This window comes from Rousettus aegyptiacus, unplaced genomic scaffold, assembly GCF_014176215.1.
Source record: "Rousettus aegyptiacus isolate mRouAeg1 unplaced genomic scaffold, mRouAeg1.p scaffold_m13_p_3, whole genome shotgun sequence".
Classification (NCBI taxonomy): Eukaryota; Metazoa; Chordata; class Mammalia; order Chiroptera; family Pteropodidae; genus Rousettus; species Rousettus aegyptiacus.
This window is the reverse complement of record NW_023416306.1, coordinates 145,134,708-145,159,212: the sequence shown is the minus strand read 5'-3', so window position 1 is coordinate 145,159,212 and position 24,505 is coordinate 145,134,708. Positions and strand designations below refer to the sequence as shown.

The window sequence follows — 24,505 nt, the reverse complement described above, 5'->3', positions numbered from 1 at the left end:
TCTCTTTGGGTTCAGTGTTGCTCTGTCTTTCAGTAGTGTTATGCCACTTCAAGTACAGCAGGTCCTCAAATAACATTGTTTCATTAAAATGCTGATGAAAAAAAAAAAATTCCTCGCCAGTCTGTCTATGTGAAGTTTGAACATTCTCCCCATGTCCACACGGGGTTTCTCTGGGCACTCACTCTGGTTTCCTCCCACATCTCAGAGATGTGCATGTTAGATTAACTAGTGTGTCAGCATTGTCCCAGTCTGAGTGAATGTGGCTGTGTATGTGCATGGGACCAGCAATGGAAGGGTTCCCTCCTTGGGCCCTGAGCTGCCTGGAGAGGCTCCAACCAACCACGACCCTGAATTGGAATAAGCAGGTTGGAGAACAACTATGTTACTTTTTAAATGAATCTTTCTTAAATGTATGTATAGCTCACTTTTATTTCAGTGTTTACAATTAGAAGGGTTTTTAGTCTTTTTGGAAGCTTGGTGATGTTTTTGTGACCAGAAATATGGGTAAGAACTTAACTCTTATCAATTAGCCTATGGAAAAATTGGTTTCGTTATACATTTCCTTAAATTTACAATTTATAAGAACCTGTTGACAGTGTTAAGTGAGGACTTACTGTATAGCAGTATACTTTCATTTTTCCTCTTCCTTTCCCTGTGTTATTGTCATGTTTTACATCTACATGTTTTAAAACTCACAGTATGTTGTTGTAATTTTTGTATAATGTTCCAGCATTATTTCTAGAAAATTTTTTTTCTCCCCTTTTCCGCATATCCTTCCTTTCTGGAGCTTTAATCTCCTGAATGTTAGTTAGACTTTTAACACTGGTCACTCTCACACACCACTGATATTCTGTTAATGATGATGATGACTGTAATGATTATTACAGTGTTTTGCTCTCTGTGCTTCATTTTGGATAGTTTCTTTTACTATGACTTCAGATTCACTGATCTTTTCTTCTGCAATGTCTGATTTTCTGGTAAACTCATCAAGTTGGATTAGATATAATTTCAAATAGTTTATATTTACAAGTTCCACTTAGGCATTTTTTAAAATCTCTCATTACTCCATTTATTATGTTCCTTTTTTTTTTTTTTTTTAACATCCTTGAGTATGCTTATAAGATTTTTTAGGGTTGTTTTAAGGTCCTTATCCACTAATTCCACCATCTTTGTCTTCTTTGTGTGATTCTGATATTTCTCCTGGCTCTGGATCATATTCTGCTTTGCTTGGTAATTTTTATAGAGTTTGAGATTTTGTTGTACTCCTTTAAATAGTGTTGGACTTTGTTCTGGTGTACTGTTAAATTGCTTGTCAGTTTAATCTTTTTAGCCTTGCTAGAATGGGCTCAGACTAACCATAATCTGGAGCTAATTTACCCTCACTGGTAAGGTGGTAGCCTTCTAAAGGCTCAATTTCCACAACACTGTGGTGGGAAAGCAATTACAGACCTAGGTGAGCTTTGGAAATTGGCCTACTACTTTCTAGTCCCCTCCCCCGCCCCCCCCCCCAGCCTGTTGGGCTTTTACCCCAAATATGCACTGATTAGTCCTCATCTAAAAATTAGTATTCACAGATCCTCAGGGATCATTCTCTGTGCAAATTTCCCTCTCCAGTACTCTCCTGCAAAACATAGCTGCTTTTGCCCTCCGGGAACTCTTGTTGGCTCTCCCATCAGTGAAACTGCCAACCTTTGTTTTGGTTCCTCCTCCCATGGTGCATCCTGGAAACTGCCTCCAGCAGCAAGCTAGGGCAGTCATAGGGCTCATTCCGCTTGTTTCCCTTTTCTTATGAGTCACAGCCCTGTGCTGCTTGTTTTCAAATAGCTGAAAACAGTTGTTTCATGTAATTTTTCTAGTTTTCTGGTTGTTTACAGTGAAACAGCTATTCTTAAAACAGTTAAGCCTTTATGGGCAGAAACAAATCCTCTCACCCCTACTACTGTTTTTGTTTTTTTAATATATAACAGCTTATCGAGATATAATTCATGTACCATACAATTCACTCATTTAAAATACAGAATTCAGTGGCTTTCAGTATATTCATAGAATTGTGCAACCCATCACCACAGTCAACTTTATTTAGAACATTTCTCTCAACCCCAAAAGAAAGCCAATAACTGTAGTAGTTATTCTGTTTTACCCAATCCCAGGCAACCACTAATTCACTATATATTTGTATAGTTTTGCCTACTCTGGACATTTCTTATAAATGGAATTGATGCAGGACAGGGTAGGTTTCCTTGAGTCTACAGGAGACCAAGCCCTGCACCGAGGTAAGAGGGTTCTTTGGTAGAGAATATAGAAAGAATTCAACGCGCGCCAAAGTTAGGGGCAAACAGAAAGTTCTTTAAAGAAGGGGGAAAACAAAGACAAAAACCTAAGACAAAAAGAAGAAAAAAGCCCCAAGTGTTTGGGGAATTCATTCTTTATATATCATTCTTTAGTTCCTGTGAGTTTAAAAGACTGTTAACCCATTTCCTTTGATATGGACATACAGTGAGGAGGAAGGAAGAGAATATGTAGCATAAAATGACTGACTGCCTGCAGTTCCCAGCCTTTAATTCACAGATTCCCTATGGTTTTAGCTTCAAAATTGTCTTGGCTATTTTTTGAATATTTGCTTTCAATATTACATTTTAGAATCAGCTCTTTAATTTCCATGGAAACCTCTACCTGGACTTTTACAGAAATTGCAAAAAAATTATAAGTTAATGTAGAGAGAGTTGATAGCGTTACTATATTGAATCTTTTTATCTGTGAATATGGTAAATCTTATTTAGATTTTCTTAAATATATTTCAGTGACATTTTATGATTTTTATCCATATGTATCAAGGATATCTTTTGTTAGATTTCTTTCTAGTTTATATTTTTTTTATTACTGTCGTAAATGATACCTTATTAAAATTCAAATATTCTAACTTTTTATGGCTGGACTATGGAAATGCATTTGATTTTCAAACATTGATTAAATATGCAACAACCTTATTCAACTCTCCATTAATTTAATAATTGTATGTGTCTTCTCATCTGTTTTCTATAGAGAAAAATCATTAACTGAGAATAATGATAAGTATTTCTGTTGAAATTATACATTTTTTTCTTGTCGACTACAAAGCTTTACTTAAAGTAATGATGTATATCCACAGATATATAATCTTTTCATTTCTAATAAGTTCTAAACAATAACATAAGCCCTACAGTTAATAAGAGCAAATACAACAAATATGGTTCATTTCTTCAAGGAGATTAGATGGGTGTTTTAGGAAGACTGTCGTGTCCGTAGTATGGAAAATGGACTAGAGAAAAGCAAGACTAGAAGTGCACGGATGAAGTTACTCCACCAGTCCAAGGGAGAGATGATGGGGATCTAGATCAAGAGACTGCAAACAATGGCCTGCTGCCCGATTTTATATAATTTTATATAAATGGTCTTTATATTTTTAAATAGTTGAAAAAAATCAAAAGAAGAATGATATTTTGTGACACTTATAAATTATATGTAATTCACAATTTTTATATATAAAGTGTTTATATATAAAGCTTTATTGGAACACAGTCATGTCCATTCATTTACATATTGCTCGTGGTGCTTTCGTGCTACAGCAGCAAGTTAAGTAATTGTGACATTGACTATATATAGTATACAAAGCTCAAGGTAGTATTTGGCTCTACAGGAAAACTTTGCCAGCCCCTGATCTAGTATCAATGGCAGTAGAGAAAAATGGATTAACTTGAGCACTATTAAGAGATAGAATTGACAAAATGTAGTGATTAATTGGATTTGGCAATAAGAGGAAAAACAGGAATAAAAGGTTATGTCCAGATTTCCTATTTGGAAAGCTGAGAAATAGGAGTTTGATTTACAGATATAGAAAATGTTGAAAGCAGATCAGATTTCGGGGAAAGGAGCAGGGGTGTGGAGATCAAGTCTGTTTTAGATATGCTGAGTTTGAGGTGTCTATAAGACAGCCATCTGGAACTGGCTCAGAGGCAGTTCTATACATTAAGGAGACCTGGGCAGGTTTGGTGTCATCAGCATACACAGGTGGAATGAAGTAATGAAAGGCAATGATATTGCCCTGGGGAGAGTACCCACAGTGAGAACAGATGGTTTAGGAAAGCCTTTAAAGACATCAATATTTAAGGAATAGATAGGGTAAAAAGAATGTGAAACAGGATCTGAAAAGTAACAGTTTGAGAGGAAAGACGGTATCTTAGAGACTATCTAAGGGTGTGTGTGTGTGTGTGTGTGTGTGTGTGTGTTTGTGTGTAGGGGTCCTAGTAATGTATTTGAACTAGATTAAGCAAAAAAAAAAAAAAAAAAGAGGAAAGAGAAAGAAAAATAAATTCATTTGAAGGCCTGAGGGTGGGGTATCTTACAGACATCAAGGGCAACACAGTACTGTCAGGCCTTCTGAAGGATTGGAGCTAGGCTCTGAAATGCTATCAGACCTAAAGGCATTCCATACGCCTTTGTTTTTCTCTCCCTCTCTCTCCCCCCCTTTTCTTCCTTCCTCCCTCTCTCCATCCCTCCTCCTTGCTTTGGCATGTGTATGTCTCTCACTCCTAGTTTTACAGTATTTCCAATTCAAGCATACAACAGAGAGGGATCGACTTTCTTTCAGATGACTGTTAGAGGAAAGAATCTAAGCTCAGTCCAGCCCGTGTCCAATATAGGGCCAATGTCAATGCCTGATTATCAGTAGCTGTGGTCAAGAGAGCAGTGTGTCTCTAGAGGCACACTGCTGGGTCTAAGTGGGGATGTATACAGAAGAAAAGGGTGTAGATTGGATGATACCATAAAAAGAACATACTATAAAGGGAAACTACATGTGAAAGAAAGAGGATGTTTCTAGAAAAGGAACTTTATTGTTAAATGATAAGAGGACAAGCAAGATAAGTACTGAAACTTATAGAAGACTTGAAAAATAAAAACAAGATAGTATTAACTTTTTCCTTACAGTTTGAAAATAATTGGGACCATATTGTATGCGGAGTTTATCCGTTTTTATTTAATATTATGTAATGATTATTTGTTATCTTGGCTATACTACAGTACCTAGACTTTTAGTCAAACACTATTCTAAATGTTTCTGTGAAGATCTTTTTTTATGACATATTTTTTACATTTTACATGAGTAGACTTTGAGTAAAGTAGATTATCTTCCATAATGTAGATGAGGTTTTATTCAAGTAGTTGAATGCCTGAAGAGTAAAAAGACAGTCCTCCAAGGAAGAGGGGATTCTGCTTGTAGACTACCTTTGGCCTTGAGTTACATCAACTCTTCCCTGGGTCTCCAGCCCGCTGGCCTACCCTGCGAATTTTGGGCTTGTCAGCCCCAACAATTCTTAGAAAACATCCAATAATAAAGCTAATTCCTCACAGTAAATCTCTATATACACACACACACACATATAAATATAAAATCTTTACACACACACAGACACACCCTATTGGTTCTGTTTCTCTGGAGAGCTCCAATATATTATGTCATACATTTTCCAGTCGGTAAAAATTCATAGAAGACATTCTTAATGAATAAAATATTTTGATATTCCTACAAAATAGTGTTTACAGTGTTGTCCTTACTGTTGATATTATTATCTCCATTTGTAGACAAGGGAACTGAGGTACCAAGAGATGATGAAATTAAGCCATGTTTCACACCCGAAGTAGTAGAACCTTTTGAGGAATCTGCCTCGCTGACAACCCTTTAAAAGTTCCCTCAGCTATTGAGCACCCATATTTTCTCTACTTGTCCTTCTGGAATTGAGAATAGGTACTGAGTTTGGGCAGGTTTCCTCAATGAGGTAAATTCAGAAACCTTCATCTACCATGTAGACTAAAGAGCAAAGAGGCTGGTCTGCAGAAAAAGAAGAAATATGTAAAAAGAAGAGATGGTCCCATGACTATCCATTTTATAGATCCAGTTTCTTCTTGAGGCTTAGTTTCATTATGCCATAAGGTTCTGTGAGATACTCTCTATCCTTATATCTTTATTTTTTTCAAAATAAGTTGATTTCTGTTATTTACATTTTTACTTAGAGTCCTAATAAATGCATATAGTAAATGCCAGGTCTGCGTAGTTGCAAAAACCTGTATTTTTAAACTACTGCATTATAATCAATCAGTATTGCCTTATTCATTGGTGTGTGGTATATTTATAGTTTTATGATAAACATTTAATATATGAATTCTTACTTATATTTCTATATTATTATTAGTACAGAATTGTAGGAGAGAGATTACTAGGCCAATGTATATACATTTGGAACATTTAGAGCTCTTTTATATGTATCGACAATGCTTTTCAGAAAATTTATACCAATTTTCAATAAACTTAACAGTATATGAGAATAAGGCAGATATGTCATTGATGCATTATCCTTGTCATCTGTTGTTTACATATATACTGTCCATTCCTCAAAATATTTTTTTTCTAGTGTCTGCCATATTTAAGTTACTCTGAAAGTTTTAAATTCTATTAAAGATAGTTTCTGTAATTGCTTAATTGCAAGTTTCTGTAATTGCTTAATTGCAAGTCATTTTACTGACTTCATTTACTAACTTTGATGAATGTGAATAGAAAATGCCTTAATATAAAAGTGCTAGTTAAGGAAAGCATATCAGTATGAAAGAATAAAACCGTTTGGTAGAATAACCGAAGGAAGTGTTTAGATAAGTGTTCCTGTAGTAGGATGTGTAATGAAAAGATTAGGTGGTGGTATGAAATTAAAAGCATCTAGGATGTCCTTTGATCTCTTTCAGGTTAGATAAATTATTATTAATTTGAAAATAACGTGAAGGACTTGTAAAACCTAATTAGAGGAAATACATAAATTCAGCAGATAAAGTCAACATTCTCTAAGAAAAAGAAAATGGAAACTAGGAACTCCTACCAAACTTAAAATTATTACCTATTTGTGTAGTGATAAAAGTGTAAAGTAACAAACATGGTAAGTTGTAAAAGGCATCAGAATAGGCCACTACAATATAATACTGCATGTTATTTAGCATCCCTGGATATGTTTCTTTGTTTCTAAAGCGAGGGGAGTGGAATTAATACCCTTAAGTTCTCTTATACCTCTAATTAAGTGAAATTTGTACCTAGCCTCCATTGTAAGGAAAACTTAAGTTAAAAATGACTCGAGTTATAATCTGCTTGATCCTAGGGGTACAGGAATTAAACAAACAACACACTTTATACATGGAGGGTAGTTTAGCATAGTGGTTAAGAGTTCATGAATCTCAGCTCATAACTTAATAATACCTGTTTGACCTTGTGCCTCTCTTTTCATGATTAAATTAGCTAATATTTGTAAAGCTCTTAGAGTAATGTCATTGTAAGTGATATGTTAAATAAAATTATTTTATCTATTAACATTTCGGTAAAGAACAAGTCCACCATTCATTTCTTCTAACATCTGCCTAGAATTGAATTTTGGTTTAAAAAAATCCATCCAGGTTATTTCTCAGAAATAAAAGATTGGACTGGGTAGGAATAGAAGTAGAGAGTGAGACTGAAGTGGAGGACAGTACGACAACAAATTATCAGAAGTGGGAGAAGTTGGTCAGATTGCTGTGGTAGAGGAAAGAAGGAAGACGTAGTGCTTCCGCTTAGTCTTCCTAGTTCTGACTTTTTTTAAAAAAAAGAAATTAGGGTTCTTAAAAACTTGCCAGATTTACCGATGTGGAAAGACAGAATTCGAGTTTTTTGTTACAGTGTCTTTTGCATTTGGAAAATTACTGTACTTAATTGCCTCTACTCTGCTTATTTCTCCCAAAGTGCTGAGAAAGTGCTATTGTCACTCCAGACTAGATTTGCTCCCAACCCTGGAAATTTGAATAGGGATTTTAAAAAAGCAATCACCACAGAATCCACACTAGACACTAAAGCAGTTTTCTGGGGCCATGTAGTAAATAGGGCTAGATTATCCAAGAGACAATTAGATAAAAAAAATTCTTTGATAGGTTGGAATTGGAATGTATTAAAGAATTGGAAACTGCCTGGAAGATGAATTTACTAAGTTTCTTTTATTTCTACTTCTGGTCTCTTCAGAGGAAATCAGGAATTTCTTGTTCATCATCTTGTTCATCATCTATCTGGAAAGCTGTGGTCTCCTGCAGCTCTGAAATGATAAAAGCTGTAACACACAGTCCTTCTCTTTCTTTCCTCACAAATCCCTTCCCTATAATAGGAATTGAGAAATGGATCCTATTTTGTCAACATTAAGCTATATTAACTAGTATGGTAATAAACAGTACTTTCCTTATTATGGTTTGTAATGTAAAATATACTTTAAATTGTAATTGGTATTTATATGAGGTCTATTACTAAACTGATCCTGAGATCAAAAGAGAAACTAAATGACATCAGATGTGGATAGGTCAAAACAATAGATTGAGTTGAAAATGTTTCAGTTCACATTTTTATCATTAGTGTATACATTAAATAACTGTATATGGGTCAGTTTTTGTTTTACCTATTTGAACCCATATATTATTCTACATTAGCCTACCAGTATGGAAAGTACTGTGAAAATATGCTATTTTGATTGTTTTTTGGTTTATTTTTGCTTTTAGTATAGAAATATAGTTCATAATGTGCTATTATATGAAATGGGTTTTATATTTCTATGCAACTTGGGTTATTTTATTTTAGAAAATGTATATTAGTTTCAAAAGCTTAAACTACAGACTCTATACCTAAGAATGTTTATTCTAAACAAGCATTGGAAATTCTCTTCCCTAAGTTTATTCAGGATTTTCAAATTGCAGTTTATTATGGTGGATCCCAGAGATGCTCTTAAAACTAAAGGTTAACACAGCCCAGGTTTGAGGCCAGGAACTGAGCGATAACTATGGTATCATTGGTAACCCCAAGTTATAGCGAGTATGATACTGTGAGACTGATGTTCTTAGTGGCCGAGGGCTGTATTTACTTCATTCAGCAAGTGTTTATTGACTGCTGACTATGTGCAGACACTGTCGTAGTCACTGGTAATACACAGTGAACAAAAAGACTCAGATCCTTGCCCCCATGGAACTTAGATTCTTGAGGAAAGAGATAGACAATAATTAAAAAATAATTACACAGGTATATTAATATACATGTACATATAGAATATATATAAAATATATCCTAATACATAAATATGTCCTGTGTCAAAAATAAGTGTTTTTAATTCCTTTCAGTAATGTTTTGTAATTTTCAGTGTTCCAGTCTTTCACTTACTTGGTTAAATTTATTCCTAGGTATTTTGTTCTTTTGGATGCTATTGTAATTGTTATATTAATTTCTTTTTCAAGTTGTTCATTGCTGGTATACAGGAACGCAGCTTTTGTGTGTTGATCTTGTACGCAGCAGTTTTGCTGTAGTCATTTATTAACTCTAGGAGTGGAAAAATGAATGTAGATTCTATGGGATTTTCTATTTTTAAGATGTCTATTTTTAAGATATCTGTGAATAGAGTTTTACTTCTTTCCAATTTAAATAAAAGAAATCTTTTATTTCTTTTTTGTGTCTGTTTGCTCTAGGTGGAACTTACTATATAATGTTAAATAGCATTGGTGAGAGGTGGACATACTTGTCTTGTTCCTAATCTTGGGGAGGAACCATTCCAAGTCTTTCGCAATTGAGTATAATGTTATCTGTAGATGCTTCATAAATGCCCATTATTATGTTAAGGAAGTTACCTTCTATTCCTAGTTTTTCAAGTGCTTTTGTTATGAAGGAATGTTGGATTTTGTCCTCATTTCTGCAGCAATTGAGATGATCATTTCCCTGCTACTGATAGCTTTGCACTTAATTTTCTCCTCTTTTTCTAGTCCTTAAGGTGTAGAGCTTTGACTGATTTGAGATATTTCTTCTTTTTAATATACGCCTCCACTGCTGTGCATTTCCCTTCAAATGCCGCTTTCACTGTATTACATAATTTTGGGTATGTTGTGTTTTCGTTTTCTTTATTTCTAAGTACTTCCCTGTGATTTCTTCTTTGGGCCATGGTCATTTAAGAGTAGTTGAATTTTTACATACAGTTGATATTTATTATTCATGGATTGCATATTTGTAAATTTACCTACTCATTAGAATTTATTCATAACCCCCAAATCAGTACATGCACAGACATGTGCAGAGAGACGAAAAGTTTGAATCACCTGGCATACACGTTCCCAGCCAAGGTTGAACAAGGTAGTGTTCTGCTTTCTTGTTTTAACTATTGTACTGTAAACAAGTCTTTTTCACAATGTATTTAGTGCCTTGTTTTCCACATTTTTGTGCTCTTTATTGGAGGTTTTGCTGTTTAAAATGGTCTCTAAGCACAGTGCTATAGTGGTATCTAGTGTTCCTAAGCACAGGAAGGCTGTGATATGCTTTACAAAGAAAATGTATGTGTGGTAGATAAGATTAATTCAGGCATCAGTTATAGTTCTGTTGGCCATGAGTTCAATGTTAATGAATCAACAATCAGTGCATCCAGAAAAAAGAAGAGGAAATTCACCAATTTGTATGTAAGGAAAGTAGTATCCGTAAGAGTATGATGATGCTATGGAAACGATGGGAAAGTGGCTAAATTTGTGGATTTATGAGATGGCAGCCAGTTTAAAAAGAAAGAAAGCATAGTAGACAGCATTATCATGAGGCTGAAAGCCAAGGAAATTTGAAGTCAGGTTACCTAGAGTAAGGAAAATGTTAAATTGTTCTTGGGTTGTGCTGGTTGGCTTGTACTTTTCAAAAGGCATGAAAAATTTGCACTGATCTTGAGGCAAGATCAAGAGGCTGCAGGAGACTTTAAAATATCAGCTAAGTTTAACATAGGTAAAGGGTTGTGGAAGAGCAGATTTTCAGTGCTAAGAAGACTGGCCTGTAGAACTGTTTCTCTCTTCAGCTCTGTCAATGTTTGCGTCATTTGTTTTTGGCCTCTTGTTTAATGTGCATGTGTTTATAATTGTTGTATCTCTTTAATGAACTGGCCTTTTATCAGTATATGCTGTTTTTAGTCTTTCATAACAGTTTTTTACCTTAAAGTCCATTTTGTCATATTAGTATAGCCACCTAGCTCTCTTCTGGTTACTGTTTGCATGGAATGTTTTTCCATTTTGTTTTCTTTTAACCAGTTTATGTCTTTGCTTCACTTGATATAAAGTGAATGTTTTTAGGCAGGAAATAGATGGGTTATGTATTCTTATCCATTCTTCAACTCTGCCTTTTGATTGGAGAATTTAAACCATTTCCATTTAAAGTGATTAGTGATAAGGATGACTTCTGCCATTTTGCTGTTTGTTTTCTGTATGTCTTATACCTTTTTTGTTTGTTTGTTTCTCATGTCCTACATTACTGCTTTCTTTTTTGTGTGATTTTTTATTTTTGGTAGTATACGATTTTGATTCTCATCTCATTTCCTTTTGTTATATTTTTAGATGCTTTCTTTGTGATTACCATGGGGATTACAATTAACAATAAGATATATTTTGAAGGTATAGCTGATACTGTTAATGAATTGGATGATAGATATGAATGAGGAACTCAAATCTAACAAGATGTTTGGCCTGAGAAATGGAACAATAAAGTCATTTATTAGGAAGGAGATAACTGCAGGAGTAGCTGGCCAGATGGGGAAATGGAAGAGAGATCAGGAGCTCAGATGTGGTCATGTTATATTTGTGATGCCTGTTAGACACTGAAGTGGAAATACCAAGTAGCTAGTTAGATATACCAGTCTAGGATTCAGGAGAGGTCCCAGCTAGAGACAGAAATTTGAGTTATAAACATAAGGATTGTATGTAATTCCCGAGATGAAGAAATCATTAAGGAAGTGAGTATAATAGATTGGAAAGGAGATATCCTTAGAACTAAGCTCTGGGGCACACTAATACTAAGGAATAGTGAAGAAAAGGAGAACTAACAAGGATGACTGAAATGGAGTGGTCTATATATTTTTTACATATTTGTAATAAATTCTGTTATTTCTTGGGAAAGGATAATTCTGCACAAATCTATTTTTTTTCCAGTTAACATTTAAATGAGGATAATGGTCCTAATTTGTTTTTAGAGACAGTTTAATATAAAATTAAAGGTAGACGAAGTTTGTGTATTCTTAAATATAAATAAATATGCCAAGGGAATTGGTTACTATGGATAATTCTTCCTCTCACAAAAAGATCCCATTTTAGAAATGTTACTTTTATATAGTCTGTCTAGTTTATTCCTTTAGTCTTAAAATCTATAGCCTTTTTTTATTTGCTTAAATTTAACTTATGAAACACTGCTTTGCTTTGATACTTTGTGATTCAGAATTCTGTTATTCAATGAAGAGTAATATGAAAGTCACATAGTGAGCACTGGATTATATATTTCCCCAAATGTGTTACTTTCCAGAAAAAAAAACTGGGGAAAATATCCCGAAGAGACTAATGGCTTAAAAAATATCAACCAATCAATAAGAATAAAAATGACTTATTCTTTTCACGACTTGTCACCTTATCTTAGTGAAGTCTAAAGGTGCTCTGGAAAAGGGGAAAAGGAAAATAAAAGGCTCATAGCTTCTTCTTTAGCTTCTGCCTCCACTTCTGCCTCTAGCTTGATTGCATTCCTTTCCTATTTTTAAACACCTTAAGCATAGTAAACCTGAATAAATGTGTTTGAGTTAAGTTAAATTCAGTTTCATTGTCCCTGTTGAAAATTCTCTTTCCCTTACCTTCAAGTCTTAGCTTTATAGACTCTATAAATGGATTTTTCTGCAATCTTTTCTGTACAAATATTTCCCATCAATAACTTTGTACATTTTTACTTTCTTATAGGTTCTAAGTGAAAAAGCAAAGGAGAGTTTCTTGGTTGTTATTTACTTCTTAGGGTGTCCTTTGCTATTAACAGTGGTTTTTTTCTTTCTTTCTTTCTTTTTTTAATTAACAGAAAAATTAAAAAGGCCTGAGTGACTGATACAGAGACAGAAGCTGCTCTTATCTCTGACCTATATTATACCAACAGCCTCCTAACTAGTTTCCCTGTTTCCACCCTCGATCTCTTATTATCTAATGTCAACATAGCAGCCATCATGACACTGCTCTGCTCAAAACCCCACAGTGGCTCCCCATTTGATTCACAATAAAAGTCAAATTTCTTATAGTGGCCTCTTGGGCTCTCCTTGCTCCGGCCCTCATACTTCTCTCACCTCTGCTCCTACTTGTTTTCTCTGTTCTGGCCACATTAGTTTCCTTACCAGCCACATTTCCTCACTAGAGACTTTGTTCTACCTGATCCCCTTGCCTGGTATATGTTCTCTCTCAGATGTCTGCGTGGCTAATTTCTCTTGCCTCAAATCTCAGCTTCTCAAAAAGTCCACATCAACTATCTTTTACTTAATAATTTAACCTGTCCTACACACACTCCTCAACTCCTGTTTCTATTACTGTTTTAATTATGATAGGCTTGGTTATGCTCTGGGAATGACTTAAATCCCCAAATCTCAGCTAACAACAAAAGTTTATTTTTCATTTGTGCTACATATTCATTATGAGTTAGCAAACAGCTTTGTTCTCCTTAGAACCTCAGGGACCCAGGTTGAAAGAAGTTTGCCCATCCTGTGATGAATCTCAACATGTGCCTTCCAGGGTCACACCTGGCGGGGAAGAGAGCATTCATAGAATGATTGAAAGTGCCATAAGTCACTCCGCCCCTCCTTCCCCTCCCCCAGCTTATTGGCCAAAACTAGTCACTTGGTCACAGTCTAGCTGCAGGTAGATAAAATGTAGGAGGGACACAAGGAGTATTTGATGAACATTTAATGTTTCTTCAGTACTTGCTCTTTCTTTATTTCTCCATAGTACTTAACACGTTTTATTATATATTTGTATATTTGATATATTGTATTACTTAACATTTATATATAATTTACATATTTTTATGTGTGGTATTTAGTGCCTCCCCCAGCAAGATTGTAAGCTTCTACTGGAAAACCACACCACTTATAATGTCTTGCACACGAGCCTTTGCTCATGGTATTCCTGCTGTTTGTAATATCCTCCACCTTTTTTCCTTTTTTGCTCTGTACTTAGGCCTTCTTTTCTCTAAATACTATATTTTACTCATCTTTCTGGACAACGAGAATTTTACTTAATCTGAGAGTCTTTGTTTACATACTTAAACTAAGTTAAATGCCTATTCCTTAGACTCCCTCTGAACTTCTATTATACTCCCATCATAGCATTTACCTTATTACATGGTAATATCTGTTTGCCCCATTAACCAAGTTCCTCATACATATGGAAGAATAGCCAGAAAAATAGGTAGAATTAAAGAAGAAACTGAGGGTCTGAACAAGGGCAATGTAAGTAGGATGGAGAAGAGATGACAGAATCAAGAAATATTACTAAGGTAAAATCAGCAAGAGTTAATTATTGGTTGAATATGAGGGATAAGGAAGAAGTCCAAGATAATACATAATTATTTGGATCAGTTCTTAAGAAATTTGAAGTAATGAAGTAAAGCTGCCTCCAGTGTGCCCTCTCCCCTTTCTATACAAACTTATCATCATGCCCATCTATTCCTTTTTCCTCCCTCTAAATCCCAGGAGATTCAAAGCCAACTCAAACTAGTGCCATTGATATCAAAAATTGTCTACATGTTGTTTCCCCCAGCCCCTTTTTATAACCTACTGCTCCCAGTATCCTATCAAAATATTTCACAGTGAGATTACCATTTGAAATTTTAGTGAAGGTGTGGGGCAGAAGTGGAAAACAAGTTACAAAATGTTGAGTTTTGAATACAGGATGAGGAAATGTCAATAGAAATTGCAGATAGCAGTTACTAACGGAAGTGAGGAGATAATGCCCAGTCTTCCTCCCTAAAGAAGTGAGGGCCACTACGTGGGCCACATTCAGGCTCTATTTCAAAGGTGCTCTCATTTTGGAACCATACTAAAAGTATGTCTCCTACCTGTTTTTATTCTTCTGTAACATGCTGGTAAATCAGTCTTTACCGTAGAAGCAAAAATGAGTCATCAGTTCCCACAATGAAGAGTATGGAAACATTAGATTTCATTCACTTGGTCATTCATGCAAAAGTATTTCTTGAATGTCTACTGTGTGCCATGCTTAGGGTTAGTGGTAGGAATACAATGGGGAGTAAAAACACATCATTTTTGTTTTCATGGAATTTTATAGTATGGTGAATTTTTTATTTTCTTGTTTAAATTTACCCTAATTTATTTAACTAATTTTACTTTTTTTCCTCTTCAGTATCCTCTTATATATGGACTGATTCTTGTTCCCTGCTGGTGTTCCCTAGTTTGCCTAAGTAGAATTTACATGGGAATGCACTCCATTCTGGTAAGGAAAATGTTGTGTTCGTAGTGCTTTATTTTTTTTCTGAAATTAACAGGCATTTTAATAATTTTTAATCATTTGCAAACTAATGAAACCTAAATAAGAAAATAGTTATTGTAAATCTGTGTTTTGTAAAAATAACAACATGTTTTGTGAAGTTTTAACATAATCATCTGTTTCCTAGAAAAGAGTTCCCAGCAACCACAGTCACCAAGTATTATACTCAGGATAGCATTTCTCCGTTTCTCCAGTCTCAGTTTTATTTTCCTTCTCATTCTCTTCTATGCCTCTTGTAATGCTGAGTCAAAACCAATGATGCGACTATAGAAACCAAGGAGAGTTCTACTTATTAATGAAGACCCAGTGACTAGAAACTTCAAATGTACTTAAACTATCCTGATACCACTGATATATACATATTAAATGCTAGTTTTCTTTTCCAACAATATTTTAGGGCTCACAGCAGATATTTTTTTTAAGAATGCAATTCAGTTTCAAAAGCAGCAAGCAGCACGTGGACCTTGTACTCTTTTCAGTCACACCTGCTCGCTTCCCTTCTTCTCTGTTCCTATTGACATTCCCTTAGTTCTGGCTTGCTTCATCTTAACCAGGTAACTGCAACAGCTTCTTAATTTGTAGTACTATTTCTGATTTGACACCTCTCCATGTAATATTCAGTCTCCTGTTAGAGTATACTTCCTAAAACACAAATACAGTGTCATACTGAATGACTACATTTTCTCAACTGCACGAGGTGTTTCTTACCTTCATACCTTTAGGGTTGCTGTTATTTCTGCTTGAAATGTCCTTTATTTTTCTTAGCTTAACAAACTATCCTATCCATTCTTCCAGACTCAAAAAAGTGCTCTTATTTCCTAAAAGCCTCATTACCTTTCGCATCTTTCTTTTCTTCAGACTGGTTAGGTGACCCTTCATGCCAGAGCATTTTGAGCATAATTCTGGCATAGCACTTATCCTAAACAAAATGCTTTTTTTCTTATCTGTCACCCCTAGACAATAAGCAACATGAGAAAAGCAACCGTATATTTTCTCTCTCTATCTCTTGTATCTAGTGTGGTGTCTCTTAAGACACACTACAAACATATTATGTTTTATATTGCTAGATAAAGGATCAGAAAAAGGTGGCGATACATGAAATAATTCACGGAATCCAAAAATTTCTAATGGGTTATATCAAATTTTTCTTTAACAGCTTTCACTTTTAGAATTTTCTACTCATAAAAATATCTCATTAACTTTTGTCATAGCTGTGTAAATACTGAGTTTCTTTTTCCTACTTAGATTGTTTGCCTCTAGCAGCTACCCCTTTACTAGTAAATTTCTAGAAGTCCTAAATATGATTTTAAGAAGCAAATTATTTGACTTTTTATAATTAATACAAATTGTGAATTTATATACAATTCTTTCAACTAATCTCTACTTATTTTATGACGAGACTAAGTATCATAGTCTTATATCAAATCTAATATTACAAGAAAATGTTATTATCCTTCTCTGTGCCTTGTTAGAGTTATTTCTTTCTACTCCCAAAAGTTAGCAATGTCACTCCTAAAACACTTCCAAATGGTTATGCGTCTTTGAGTGATAAAAAAATGAATCTTTGCTATTTCTTGAAAGAAAAGATACTAGATAATAGTATCTATCCCTACATTCATTATTGTTATACAATGAGTATTAAGAATCTGATTATATTGAATATATAATCCCAAAGATGTTGCTCTTTTAGAAAAAAAAAAAAAAAAAGAAATGTTTAGAGGGTTCATCAAATATTCAAGCTGAGTTTAGTTCATTTTTTATATACCAGATAATGTCTACTCTTGAATCAGATGAAATAAAAACAATATTGATGTATTTTTGTCAAACTATGACTCTGATAATTCTAGTCTTTTTAACGATTCAAAAATCATCTTGTCCCATGTGTAGTATTACAAGTTTTTCTTTTAAAAATAAAATCACAGATAACATGCAAGCATTATAAATTCTGATTCTGTGTTATAACCACAACCGTTTCTAATCAATAATATATTGCTTATTATTTGATAATTGATATGTGAACTTATACCCCTTATGAAACTATTTTCTTAATCATAGTGTGTATCTTCACTGTTTATTCTGAAATTAGTATGGAACTATAGGCAGAATGTGCCCTAGAAGTTGTTAGTAGGTGGTTAGATACATTATCTAAGCTGATATCTTCATTAACATTAAGAAGAGAGTTCTAATAATGTGTTCTAAATAATTTATAATGAATACTTCATTCAGTATTTGCTATATGCTATGTTATTTTTACAACATAAAGAGCAACAGCTTTGTTTATTTTTAATATCTGCCTATTTTCCTAAATTGATTTTTATTTCCAGAAATGTAGTTACTATACCCATTTTTTTCTTTATTATCAAACTTAGCACTCAAAATTTAATTTCTTAAAACACAAGTTATTTTGAACTTATTAGACTGAATACTTGTCAAATTACTGTTTTATTTCTGCATTAGTAAAATTATGAATATGTGGTAATTACATTTACCCAAAATTGTACTAAAAGTTTATATGTATTTATGGAAAGGCTTTTAAGAAAGGTATTGTGAGATTATAAAGTAGTATGTACCTCTGACCCCTTTTATAACAAGAAATAAAAATCAAATTGATTAAGCCAATTTAAAAAACTCAAAATAAGTTATAGAGAAAGATCTAGATCAGTAAACACTAAGAGTTTTAATAGGAGTTATTCCTGGATAATAACTATTTGTTATTGTTTGTGTTTTCTAGTTTTTCTTTAGTGAGCATATATTAAATTTGAATTTTATTATTAAGGATGGATTTTGAAATTTTTATCTTAAAGAAGTTAATCATGGGTAGTGAGTACACAATGCAATATATGTATATCTTACTATTGAATTGTACACCTAAAACTTACTGGATTTCATTAACCAATGTCGCCATAAAAAAAAAAAAAAGAAAGAAAGATAAAGACAATCATTCCAAAAATAAATTTTGTTGTTAGAAATCTTGTTGGCATCACTGGCAGATTAAACTTAGAAGCAGGAATTAAAGTAAAATTAGAAGCAGGACACCTGAAATATAAAAACAAACAAAAAAACACCTGGAGACAACTAGAGTTCTAAATTCTAGTCCCAGCTAATGACTAGCCTCTTGTTCTATCTCCACATCAGGAAAAACGAAAAGGAGAAAATTCCAGATTTAATACATAGTAAATGTTTATTTAATTTATGGTTTGATATTCTCTATAATAAACTTGATGATAACCCAGAATATTCCAGTTAAATGTATAATTATTAACTTTTAGGGAATAAATTATAATTAATAAGTATCTGAAGTTATTTGCTTAATTTAATTTTGGAAAATTTGCTACTTTGAGTTCTTTATGTTACCTCTAACATTAATTTTCTTGATTGCACACTTTGTGCTGTGATGCTTAAAAGCACTTAGTTATACATTTTAATGTAATACATTAAATATCGCAGTGAGAGCCACCTTGTTTATGTCTTGAACTCAGTCATTTGTTCCTTCTGGTTTTGTTGCATGGAAATCAATATGCCCTCACTATTCAGGGTAATATCAAAAACAGTAACTCAGAAAAGGAAGCAGATTTGTATAGAGACATGTAGCAATCTAGGTTTAATAGTCATGGAAAAAAAAGTAGAGGACAATAAATATTGGATGTTTTATGTCATACTGAAATACAATTTAAAAAGTTTAATTGATATGAGTTATTTTAAAGAATTCTTTTTTTAAAAGACCTATTAATGTAAAAATGATCAAACAAAAAAGTCTTTAAAAATCAATTGATTTTTTTTTCACTTGTAGGTGTTATAAAAAAAAATTTTACAGGCATAAACATCTATATACCTACTTCTATAATATGAAAGAATTGTAATTTTTTTAAAAAATAGCCAACTGCAGAGTTATTAACCCTTCTTTCACTTAACCTCAGAGTATATATAGATGGTTTTATATAAATAATTCATCAGTTGTCATTTACTTAAAACGTCTAATTTGGTACACATACCGTGAGAATTATAAGACTCAGGACATTTCCAGATTAGCATACAAATTAAAATTTTGAATCAGTCATGAAATTTAAATAAAATAAAGCGACAGCTTCTGTCCTGGTAGCAAAAATCCTGTGGTTATTCTCCAAGACCTGTGCCTTTAATTATAGGTGAGGAAAGAAAGGGTAAGATAGCAAACAAAGGAACATAATAAGCTAATAAACTGAAATTATTTGGCAATTAGGGGTTTGAAATATGAAGAATAGAGTTTGACAGTCATAATTTGAAATCTCCATATTCAAAAGTTTGTTCAGAATTTGGGTTACTTGTAGAATCTTTGAGTAACTGCAGTAAAATTCAGTTAACCGGATTTCTTGGGTAACTCTTAGTGTGTATCACTGAGTTTTCATGGAAGACCTCATTTTCACAAAAAGTGTTGAAAATTTAGTTTCTCTTTACTCCCTATATCTGATTCCTGATGCTGAGAATATTCCTTTTTTCCTATGATTCTGTCATTCCATTCCTAGGTATATATCCTGGAGAAATTCTTGCAGACCCACACCAGGGAACATCAAAAGAAAACATAGTAGCATTGTAAGACAGAAAAACAACTAGTCTGCTCTACTATGTTGAATAATGTTGAGTGACCACTATTATTGGTAGCATAAAGCCAAGTAGTATGAAAAGAGTAGTTTCAGTGCAGCGATGAGTTTAGAAAAAAAGTAGAAAGTGAGGAAATGGAAGCAATGTATGAACATAAGCAACTCTTGAAAAAAATCTTCAGTGATTGAGTAGCTCACAGAGATTTTTGTGTTGTTTTAAGGAGGAAGTTCTGGAACATTTTGTTCATGTCAGGAATGAGTCAGAAAGAGCTTTATTTCCTTCAGTAAACCATTTTTCTATCACTTACCCCATTGTTCAGGCCTAAAATTAGGAGTCATCTTTGATCCCTTTTTTCTTTTGCTTCTCTCTCACATTCAGTCTATCACAAGTTGAAGTTGTCAACTCTAATTTTAAAATAGTTTACTAAATTCATCTAAGTACTTCTTTTCATGTAAGTATGAACCATGTCTAGAGTGAACCACTGTTGTAGCTTTCCACCAGTGTCTCCAGAGGTCTCCTGTCCACTCCATACTTTTCTTCTATAACTCATTCTCTACACAGCAGAGTGCTACACTCCTACTTTGGACTCTTTCAGTGGTTCCCTATCATTTTTGAAATAAAATTTAGACTCTACGTAGTCTATAAGGGCCCTACATGATTTGGCATCTGCCTATCTTTTTGACCTCATACCACATCCCTCTTTCCTTTGCTCACTATTTGAATCACACTGGATTTCTCCCAATTTCTTGAACTCACTAGGTTCTTTCCTGCCTCAAGCTCTTGAGACTGTATTCCCTTTCCTTGGAATACTTTTCCTTACATCTAAAGATAGGGCTGACTCCTTTTTGGAATCAGGTCTCTGCTCAAGTGTCACCTCCTCAGACAGGTTTCTCTAATCACTCTAATAGGGCCTTTCATCTTACTATCCCATTGCCCAGTTTTAGTTTTCTTCATAACACTTACAACTATCTGAAATTGAAATGTTTATCTACTTTTTTTAAATTTCAGATTTATTGTCAGTCTTTCCCACTAAAATGTAAGCTCTATTACAGTAGAATCTTGTCATTTTTTAAGCAATGTACCAGTCCCTGAAATAGCGCCAGGCACATGTAGGTACTCAGTAAGTATTTGTTTAGTGAATGAATAAATGGCAAAAAAAAAGAAACTACACAGGCTTTGTATCTTCTTTAAACATGAATTATGTATTTAAATTAATGAAAACAAAGATGGTTACTTTGATAAATAAGTATACTCTTTTTCTCAGAAATCAAACTACATAATTTAAGCATAGTTAATTGTTCATTAACTATACAATTTGTGCGTAGTATACATGTGTTGCCTTAAATTTATAAATACTTAAACATTTATATATACTTTTAGCTTATATTGTTAATTTATAAAAGGGTAGAACTGTGAAAATATAATTCTTTTATTATTAATCTTTTTTATCGTTAAAATAGTTTTTAGGCCAGTTAGTACAGTTTACTTTGAGAATGAGAATGTGAGAATATTTTTAAAATTTATATCTATTAATATTTGAAATGTGAAATATATATTTTAATGCCAAAAATAGTATTATACTAAACAACTCTACTTTTCTCTTTTCCCAGGATATTATTGCTGGATTCCTATATACCATTTTAATCTTAGCTGTCTTCTATCCATTTGTGGACCTGATTGACAACTTTAACCAAACTCACAAATATGCTCCTTTAATCATCATTGGGCTTCATTTAGCCTTGGGGATCTTTTCTTTCACTCTTGACACCTGGAGTACATCCCGAGGAGACACAGCTGAGATTCTAGGAAGTGGTGCTGGAATTGCATGTGGATCTCATGTTACCTATAAAATGGGTCTAATGTTAGATCCTCCTCTGGATAGATTACCTTTAGTTAGGCCCCCCATTACAGTGACTCTGTTTGGAAAAGCCATATTGCGGATCCTCATAGGAATAATATTTGTTCTAATAGTCAGAGATATAATGAAAAAGATCACCATTCCTTTAGCCTGTAAAATATTCAATATACCATGTGATGATATTCGACAAGCAAGACAGCACATGGAAGTTGAACTTCCTTATCGGTATATTACCTACGGAATGGTTGGTTTCTCTATCACGTTTTTGGTTCCTTACATATTTTTCTTTATTGGTATCTCTTGATGGAGAAATATTGTTTATAAGAAAGAAAGGTATCAGTTATTAATATCTAAAAATATATTCTAGTTAAAAGCCAAATCAGAGTTAGGCTTTTGCAGGAATTTAACTTAATTATTTAAGTAAATTCATGAGTCAGTGCATTTTATCATTGCACATCCAGATGTGTTTTAGGTGAGCTGAGCTATTTCAGCACTGGTAAAATGAGTATCCATTTAGAATGTCCATGTAATATTTGGAGAGTTTTGTGCTGTTATGGATTCAAGTTATATATAATATATATTAAGGCATATGTAATTATATATCTAATATATGTTATATATAAAATAACATACCTGAGTTTTTTAAACTGTGGGGATGTATTATAAAATCAGTAATAATATGCAAATAGCTGTGCCTGTGTATTTGGACTTAATACAGGTATATTGTTATTAACAGATATATTTAATGTTTATTTACTGTGGGAGCCATTTCCTAATTAAATTGCATAATTACTAGACCAGAATTCATATGCTACGACATTGATTTACTGCCTCTTTTTACACTGCCATCACCTTTCATGTTACCCAGGATGTTGAACATGGGAGGCACTTTTAATGGACCAAATTTTCAGAAAAATTCGTTTTGGATACCTTTTTTAAAAAAATTTTTTTCCAGTTCTGTACACTGTGTTGAATGTACTTTATTTGCAGTTCTTCTGGACTTCAGTTTAATAATTCAGGTACTGAATTTTATTGCTTGCTAATTGTGCCTTTCTGTTGCTGTATTGAGAAATGCCATGTATACTGTGATATAAAAATAAGATGCTAACTTAAGTTACATATAATCAGGCAATATTTTTAAAATATATGTCAAACTAACAGGGCTGGAGTAAAACACTTAATTCTTTAGCCTTTGTTTAGAAAGAAGTGTGGAATGGGCTAAACTTTCTAATTTATTGGGAAACTAAATGGATAAATATTTCCATTTTTGTAGGTATTTTTCTGTGCATTGTAAGTTATAGGAACAAGATATATTTTTTGTACATTGTCTTGATTGTTTATACTGCAGGTAGATGTTTCCAGTGAATGGAAACGTAATTGAAATTTATAGATGGGACAATGCACATGCATCATATGTAAAAAAAACCCTTTTTTCTAAATTACTTGGAAAGGATTGGATTTAACAGTTACCTTTTAATACCCACTTATTATCTACTTAAGGTAAATTATAAAATCTAAAAGTGTCAGTATTAGATCCTATTTTTTCAACTTTTTATTATTTTCACAGTGGAAAATTTGAGTATAGTATTGAACTATTCTTTATTCTGTTTGTGCCTTTATATTTTGAAGTATAATTATAATTAAGTTAACATTGTTTATTTGTAGTAAGTTTTTCATAAAGAGGAGAATTAACTTTCCATATAAATGAGCATCAGGTATGGAATTACTGACTTTAGTGCAATATCTGCCTGATTATCCAGAAGTATCACTTAAGATGTTTCTATTTTGGGCAGCATAACTATTTGAGCTCATATTTTTATAATTCTGATTGAGAATTTAGGGACATGGTAATTTTTACCAACATTAAATTAGATCACTTTAGATAAGCAACTAAATTTGGGACCTTTACTATTAGTTAAAAGGAAACCAAGGCACTTGGGAACATACCGGTACGTTACAAAATGTGCAAAGGACTTTTTTTTCAAAATGTGTTTAATGAATTGAGTTTTAGGGACTCTTTCCTATAATGTGGGTCTGTGCTATCTTCTTAATTTTTATATCCAGCTTTAAAGATATTTGAAAATATTCCATTTCTTTGTTTTATTATTTTCTGTTCTATGATAGTTCCATGCTAAATGTATTTAAAAATAAAAGCCAAATTCAGGATTGGAAGGTGTTTTGTTTTGTTTGTCTTTTATGCATTTGTCTCTATTATCTGCTAGAGATTTATGAAGTGTCTAGGATTTCCATTTTAGCATGCTTTCTCTCTGAAACATTTTATTCAAAATCAGAGTACTATTTCCAGTAATAGAAGGCACTGATTAATTTTTTTTAATATTCTCACTGTCTTTGAATAAATATTTGGAATGTACGTTAAAACTTGTGTCAGCATTCAGTAACTTTCATTCCTCTAACATTCAGTAGGAGCGCTAGCTCTGTATGAAACATGTTGGGAGATGCAGAGGTGGATCAGACATGGGATTATACCTGAGATTATAATGTGTTAGACAAGACATGACACTTATGCAAAGAGCCATAATCTAAGAAGAAAGTGGTCAGTGTGCCTGGTACATTATAAGTGGTCAATAAATGCTAACTTGGAAAATGGACAAATGGATGGATGGGTGGGTTGATAAATGGATATATAGAGATAATGCCATGTAGGAGGGGAATCAGAAGAGGAAT

At 33.3% G+C, this 24,505-nt stretch overlaps 1 protein-coding gene across 1 annotated transcript in view; it reads left to right on the top strand.

Moving 5' to 3' along the window:
- The window catches only part of SGPP1 (sphingosine-1-phosphate phosphatase 1), a 30,676-nt gene extending 6,477 nt beyond the window's left edge, over positions 1–24,199 (top strand). The window contains exons 2-3 of the mRNA XM_016141777.2: positions 15,241–15,330; positions 21,573–24,199. Coding sequence (XP_015997263.2) covers positions 15,241–15,330; positions 21,573–22,124 — 642 coding nt within the window. The 3' untranslated portion in view covers positions 22,125–24,199. The remainder of the gene's footprint in view (positions 1–15,240; positions 15,331–21,572) is intronic.
- Positions 24,200–24,505: the final 306 nt, after the last annotated feature.